The sequence below is a fragment of the Doryrhamphus excisus genome, linkage group LG11 (assembly GCF_037039965.1).
Source record: "Doryrhamphus excisus strain RoL-2023G ecotype Guam linkage group LG11, RoL_Dexc_Guam_v1.1, whole genome shotgun sequence".
Taxonomy (NCBI): Eukaryota; Metazoa; Chordata; class Actinopteri; order Syngnathiformes; family Syngnathidae; genus Doryrhamphus; species Doryrhamphus excisus.
This window is the reverse complement of record NC_136367.1, coordinates 19255284-19263075: the sequence shown is the minus strand read 5'-3', so window position 1 is coordinate 19263075 and position 7792 is coordinate 19255284. Positions and strand designations below refer to the sequence as shown.

General features: G+C 39.1%; 1 protein-coding gene across 1 annotated transcript; it reads left to right on the top strand.

Moving 5' to 3' along the window:
• Positions 1-714: 714 nt before the first annotated feature.
• Positions 715-4199, top strand: fezf2 (FEZ family zinc finger 2). Its single transcript, XM_058078855.2, has 4 exons — positions 715-1959; positions 2159-2293; positions 2390-2522; positions 3708-4199. Exons 1-4 carry the CDS (start codon positions 1231-1233, stop codon positions 3950-3952), a joined length of 1242 nt encoding a protein of 413 aa, XP_057934838.2. The 5' UTR covers positions 715-1230; the 3' UTR covers positions 3953-4199.
• Positions 4200-7792: the final 3593 nt, after the last annotated feature.

The window sequence follows — 7792 nt, the reverse complement described above, 5'->3', positions numbered from 1 at the left end:
TAAAAATAGTTATGAGAAATTATTACTATAAAATAAATATGTCATGTGAAAAAGTTACAATAAATTACATTGAAAATGTACCAAATGTACATTAGAGTGAATATATATAACGTGTTAAAAATAAATAATAATAATTAAATTAAATAATTAAAATAAAATAATATGTCATAAATTACATTTTAAATGTGTCAAATGTACATTAGAGTGAATATATAACGTGTTACAAATAAATAATAATAATTAAATAAAATAATGAAAATAAAATAATAATATATAAAATAAATATGTATTAATCAAATGTTACTGTTCAAGTTAAAGGTTAAATTTCAAGTCAAATAAAAGTGAAAAGGCAATAAAAAATAGATGCATCATGCAGGTATGGAATGAACATGAACCATGAAGGTGACATGATGGACGTCCAGTGTTCTGTTCTCAAATGGCCTTCAAACACATGAATGGACCTCCTCATTGTTGCTGGATTCTTTTCATGTTCCTTGTACACTTCTGGCCAAGCCAAGTCTTTTCTTCCTGCCTGTCCTCCTTTAATCCGTCCACTATTTGTGCAGGGGGGTGGGGGTGGGGGGGTGAAGCACACAAGCAGGTTCACGCAGTGCTTTAGTGGCTAAACGTGAGAGAAGGTTGTGTGTTTTTTCTCTCCACCAGCTTTGGAAAATTGCTTCTTTTCACAGGAGAAGGATCCAAAGGGAGTTTGAGCTCTTGAACAAGGTGGACGCAGGACGTCCAGGAATGTCCACAAATAAAGAGTGGGAGGGGGGGGGGCAGAAATGATGACATATCCACGATGCAAGTTTACTTCTGAGCAGGTTGATGAGATCCAGTGTGAGCAGGGGCGGTGCTCACGCCAACATGACACGCACTGCTTTTTTTTTTTTTTTTTTGTCCACACCCATGTGAAGCATTAAAGATGCAAAGTCCTTCCAACTTGAAGCTTTCACCACAAGACGTTTGCAACATTTAGTCTTCGTCCCGGTCCCGGTCCCGATCCCGGGTGCTGCTTAATGGCCGTTAATTAAGCATTAATCCTCCACCCCGGATGCCATTGTTGCGGCGCACTGTTCTTTTTCAATGCAAATGCGTGAGAGGGGCAGCGAGGTTCTTATTAAACTGATGCGTCCTCCTGTCAGTCCTGCTGGGACCACAAGAGACTGAAAAGACAACTGGAAGGAGCAAATCTGACGTCTTTCGGGTTTTGCAGCGAAAACAAAACAAATGTCACGTTCAGGAGCTCTGGAGACCATGATGTCCTGCGGTAGAACCGGACCCTCCGCGGCCGCCAAGACGCTCGCCTTCTCCATAGACCGGATCATGTCCAAGGGCTCCGAGGGCGGCGCGGAGGAGCGTTCGGAGGGGAAGAAGCTTCTCGGGTTCTGCTCTCCGATTCCCTGCATGATCCCTCTGCAGCCTTTCGGCTACGACTTCCAGGCCAAGGCCCTGATGAACTACTCGGAGCTGTGGAGGTCCAGTCTCAGGGGGGGCGCGCCGTGCAAGGCGAACTGCTGCGTGTGCGCAAAAGCGGACTCCGGGCTCAAGCAGCCCGTCTTGGCGGCCGGGAGTCGGCTGGTGAAGCCGCAGGTGATCCACCAGGCTCTGGCGGTGCCGAGCGGTTCTTTCTACTATCTCAACTACCTGGACCCTGCTTTCCCGCAGTCGGACTTGCTGGCGGGACACTGGTTGTCCGGACAGCAGACTCAGGCGTCCATCACAGCCCAGCACAGACTTTTACTCCTGGACAACGGCAAGGTGCCCACCGGGCTGGGGGGCGACAAGGTGCCCACGCCTCAGTACCCGCACAAGGAGCATCTTCCGGGGCAGCTGGACCAGATAGTGAAGGACAATCACGTCGAGAAGAACTCCTTCAAGACGCACAACAAACTTTGCGGCAACGGCGGCGCTGGAGAAGGAAAGCCCAAAAACTTCACATGTGAAGTTTGTGGAAAGGTAAAAATACAAATACATATTTATAAAACACAAATACCGTATATTTATACCTAATACACGTATAATCCCGCATTTTACTGCAACATAGGCCCAATTAAAAACTACATTAATACAACATAAAAAACAGCATGGAATTGAAGTGAAGTGGCAAAAACTAATTTTATCTTTAATTTTTAATTTTTTTCTTGCAATTGTTCAGGTTTTTAATGCGCACTACAATCTGACCAGACACATGCCGGTGCACACCGGAGCACGGCCCTTCGTGTGCAAAGTGTGCGGCAAAGGCTTCCGACAGGCCAGCACTTTGTGCAGACACAAGATCATCCACACACAGGTAACACACACACAAGTATTACACACTATATAGTATATGTGTACTCTTATATATATATATATATTTTTTTTTTACATATATATATTTGTCTTAAAGGAAAAGCCTCACAAATGCAACCAGTGTGGAAAAGCCTTCAACAGAAGCTCGACCCTCAACACGCACGTCCGCATCCACGCAGGATACAAACCTTTTGTCTGTGAATTCTGTGGGAAAGGATTTCACCAGAAAGGTAAGGTTTTTTTATACGTTATTATTATTATTATTATTATTATTATAGCTGATGTATATTTTCTTAAACATATTCCAACATCAGGCCTCCAAAATAGCAGAAATAACTAAATGAATATGTTGGAAAATCACTATTTGGGGGCAATATTATTCCATAAAATAGAAATTTTATAACAGAATTATGAGGAATTATATATCAATTGTGGAACATAAATGAACATTTAGGGGGAAATACATCAAATGACAACAATTCAATAACGTAAATAATAGCAATTATATAACGTAAAAATGATGACAATGGGGGGGTGGAATATATCAAATGATATAACACTTTTTTGGGAAGAAAAACATGATCATAGTTGCATCATATTACAATTATAAAGAAATAAATATATGTAAAAAAATTCCATACATGATGGTTTTGGAAAAATTGGTACAACAAATTTCTAACCTAAGTGAACATTTTGGAAATGATATCACAATGATATAGCATAAATGAAAAATTATGATGTAAGATGAATAAATATATATAATAATATATATAGTAAATAATGCTTGAAAAGGGGAGGTGTAATATCAAAATTTTGTGTCAAAGGTCAAGTCTATACATAGAAATATCCCCATTTAAATATCAGTCTCATATCACTCGCTCTTATTGTGGAAGTGGTGGTATGTTATCGGTGCAGATGTTGTGTACGGTCGGCTGTTTTGTGTCCAATGCTGCTCAGTTAGCTGTGAGAGGGAGGGAGGAAGAAGAAGAAAAAAAGGAGAAATAATTGCACGGAATTAGGACATGTCACTTTACACGCGTTCATTTCCTTCAACACAATTTGCTGTGGGTCAGCTGCTAGACCCCCAGAAAGTTGGATTTTTTTTTTTTTTTTCTCCTCCGCCTTCTTCTCCTCTGGTTGATTTTGACAAAGTTTGACAACTTGTTGACTCCGACACATAAAATCCCAGATGAATGTCGTCTGGGGCACAATGAAGGCTGCCCTCGGCTGGGCGAGAGTAGATTTTTAGCATGACTTAGGAAGGTTTTCTATATATGAATGTTTTTATTTACATTTATGGAGTAGCATAAGTCATCTTGAACAACATAATGAACATAACGACCAACATAATGAATCAACCTGTGGATCAGAAGACCAAAGCTAATCTAAGAAGTCATCTTTGCTTTTCCGGTCAGGCAACTACAAGAACCACAAGTTGACCCACAGCGGCGAGAAGCAGTACAAGTGCTCCATCTGCAACAAGGCCTTCCATCAGATCTACAACTTGACCTTCCACATGCACACGCACAACGACAAGAAGCCCTTCACCTGCGCCACGTGCGGGAAAGGCTTCTGCCGCAACTTTGACCTGAAGAAGCACATCCGGAAACTGCACGACAACAGCTTCTCCTCCGCCGCCAGCAGAGCCGAGACGTGCTGAAGACCTTGTCGGTCTCCTTGAAGGTAAACCGCCCGCTTAGGTTTGTCGCTGGGTGGTGGCGTGCAGTGAGTGTAACGCGGCCCGGAGGAATGATTGACATGTACATAATGAAAAGAAATGTTATTTAAGATGCCAGCCGTTTCATTGCTTTTCATGTCCATGCATAAGTTATAACTTATAAAAATGATGATGATGAATGTTGGAGCCACATTGTTTCTATATTCAAAATGCTTGAAAATAAAACACGTCTTTCTATATTTGGGTTTGAGTTTGTGAAGATTCCATTATGATGGTGAAATAGACGTACAGTGCAGTGAAGTGTGGTTTATTATAGTATTTGTATTATTTCTTCAGTGTCCTCAGCAAGTATTGACAGACACGCTCCCCACTAATGCCACATTTACACTCGACTCGGGCGTAATGTCGCAAATGATGAGAAATAACACGCAGACCCTCGAAAAGGAATTACATTAAGCGGCTAAACGGCCTCTGGAGATGCTGAGGGAAGGCGGGGAGTCTCATCATCATCATCATCTCCACTGGAGATAATGGAGCACTCGGGCCGCAGCTCCTCGTCTGGGCCTCCCGGTTAATGGAAGACAAGTTATTCTCCGCACGCCTCCTGGAACAATATTATCTCTGCACACATTCTGTCCGATGCGTGCTCCCTAATGGGGCTCCTTCTATTAACACCGCCGTTAATCATATCAGCGCCTATACCTGCACACACCTGTTGGAAGGGAAAAATATACTCCAATGGGAAGTCATCATGATGACATGCAAGGTTGGAACGATGAGATTAAAAAGTCCAAATTATATGATGACAAAGTCATGATGATGAGATAACAAGTTGGAAAACTGCTGATGTGGCATCTTCTTCACACTTTGGATCTCATCGCTTTTCCACTTTTCCGTTATCATAAATAGGACTTTTTATGTTATGTTTTCCGGTTTTAATCTCAGAATTATGACGTATTATCTCACGATTGCGATTTTTATCTCATAATTTCAAGTTTTTATTTCATAACTATGACTTGCCTTTGTCATTGGTATGATTTTTGATATTGTCATTTCAACTTTTTATCTCATATCTGGCATTTTAGCTCATGATTAAGATTTTTCAAAATTATTTAAATTTACCTTTATGTTTATTATTACTTTTTTTCTCAAAATTACTATTTTTATCTCATATTTTTCCACTTCTAAGAGCATAATTATGACGTTTTATGTCATGATTAAGATTTTTAGGTCATACTTTTTACTTTTAATCACATCATTAAGACATTTTATCTCATGATGACGGTTTTTGTGTCATAATTTCAACTTTTTATCTCATGATTATGACTCGCCTTTCTCATTGTTATGATTTTTTATTTCATCATTTCAACTTTTTATCTCACAATTGACATTTTCGTTCAGTTATTTAAATTTACCTCATAATTATGAGTTTTTATCTCATAATTACCAGTTTTATCTCTTATTTTTCCACCTCTAAGAACATAATTATGACGTTTTATGTCATGATTAAGATTTTTATGTCATACTTTCGACTTTTAATCTCATTATTAAGACATTTTATCTTATGATTACGGTTTTTGTGTCATAATTTCAACTTTTTATTTCATGATTATGACTTGCCTTTCTCATAGTTTTTTTTGTATCTTGTCATTTCCACTTTTATTCTCATAATTGACTTTTAAGATCATGATTAAGTTTTTTTTATCTCATGATTGCGATTTACCTCGTCATTCTGACTTTTCATCTGATGATTACGATTCTTTTTATTTCATCATTTTGACGTTTTAGCTCATAATTACAACGTTTTATCTCATGATTGTGATTTTTTTCTCATAATTTCAATTTTTCATCTCATACTTATGACATTTTATCTCATGATTATGATTTTTATCTCATAATTTTGACATTTTATCTCATAATGTCAATGTTTTATCTCATAATTTCGACGTTTTAGCTCATAATTGCAACTTTCCTATCTGATAATTATGATTTTTTAAATCTCATATTTTGTCTTTTTTATCTCATTATAAGACATTTTATCTCATGGCTTATCTATATCATCATTACGACTTTTTACCTCACAATTTGACTTTTAATGTCATTACCATGTTGTTCTAGCTCATAATTATGAATTTTTATATAATAATTTTGCTTTTTTAATCTTTTTACCTGAATGAAAATAAAAATGCATCAAATTTAAGGTAGGAAAAGAATGTTGAATGTTTATTAATAAATATTCTGAAAAAGATTTACATTACTATCTATAGTATGATAATAAAAGTGCAATAAAGTTATTAAATAACAGTTGTGAAATATAACAATAATAACAAAAACAAACATGTCTTTTTTCTCTTTTATTCAAAGTGGACGTGACAAAACACACACACACACACACACACAGAGTTTAGGTGTGCAAAGCCTTCCGGCTGCCTGATATGAACAAAGGAGCAGTAAACAACACGAAGGTTGCAGGTTGTCCTTTTCACTTTCACCGCAGCATCACCGCAGCATCACCGCAGCGTCACCGCAGCGTCTGAGCAACAGCCTCAGCATCGCAAGCACGTCGCCCGGCCCGTGCACTGGCCCTTTAATGAGTTCGCGCGCTCACTCGCGCGCACGTAGAGGCGCGGGCGAGCGCGCGCTAATCAGCCGTCGACAACATGAGGACATCTTTGTGAAGGATCTCCGGGATCTCCGGGGATTGAAGCAATTTAAGGAGCACAAAGGAGCTCGTTTGAGACAGGAAGGGAGCAGAGAAAGAGATTGAATTGATTGTAAATGAGAGATTAGCTTCAACAATAAGTGGGGGTTGAGAAAAGGAGCAATTAAGTCTACCAAATGTTAGCTTACATCACTTTCACTTTAGCCCACATGAAATTCCAATTAAAGTCTTCTAAAGCCGTCATTGTTTTGCAGGTGGTGGGGAAGGGGGGGGGGGGGGCACTTGTGTCACTACACATTATTACACAAAGACTCACAACGCATCTGCCATTGGTCATTTGGATTCATGAAAACATTTTATTTCACTTTTATATCAATAAACACCATTGGCTTTTCGATAAGTAAACAAATCATTTGTACTGGTTAAAGTTGCATCCTGAATTGATGACACCAGGATTGATTGACAAAGTGGTCATACTGAATTAAACATGATTTCTCATTTTGTGAATGTGTATTTAAATGCTAAAAACAAGTGGCGGACGGTGCCTAAAGGTCTTGTCTATCCCAAGCGTTCCCTCCTTAGTTCCCGGCCCCTTTGCACAATGAGACTCCAGGAGTCTTTGGATGTTTTATTAATGAGAAGACGCTTCACTCCTTGGCTCTTTTTGTGCTTTAAATGCCAAACAGTTGAAAGAAGCCCAGATTAAAACGTTATGTCGGAACACAATATACACATACATTTGTTTATGTGTGTGGTAAAGAAAATAAAACCGCAAACTTAAACTAAATTCCTTACATCTTGAACACTGAGGATTTCTGGGTGTGTTGTTGAAATGGGCCAATCGGGAAGCTGCTGTGCACACAGATGAACAAATTCAGGAACCTCTTCCATCTCAGTTACTGCTGTTGTGTCTTTGGGCAAGACCGTGCACCCAGTTTATACACCGCACCCCACATGGGTGTAGAAATATCAATGAATGTCAGCCATGTTTTCGCCATTTTACCCCAGCTGTGGATACAAATGGAGATTACCAGTGTGGAGTGAATGAATAATGGGATTTGTGCGTAGAAATCCAATGAATTATTCTTTACTTTGGAACGTTGGCTTTCGAACACTCGTTTTTTTCTTTCCGCAATTATCATACGATACTGCGGAGGTGA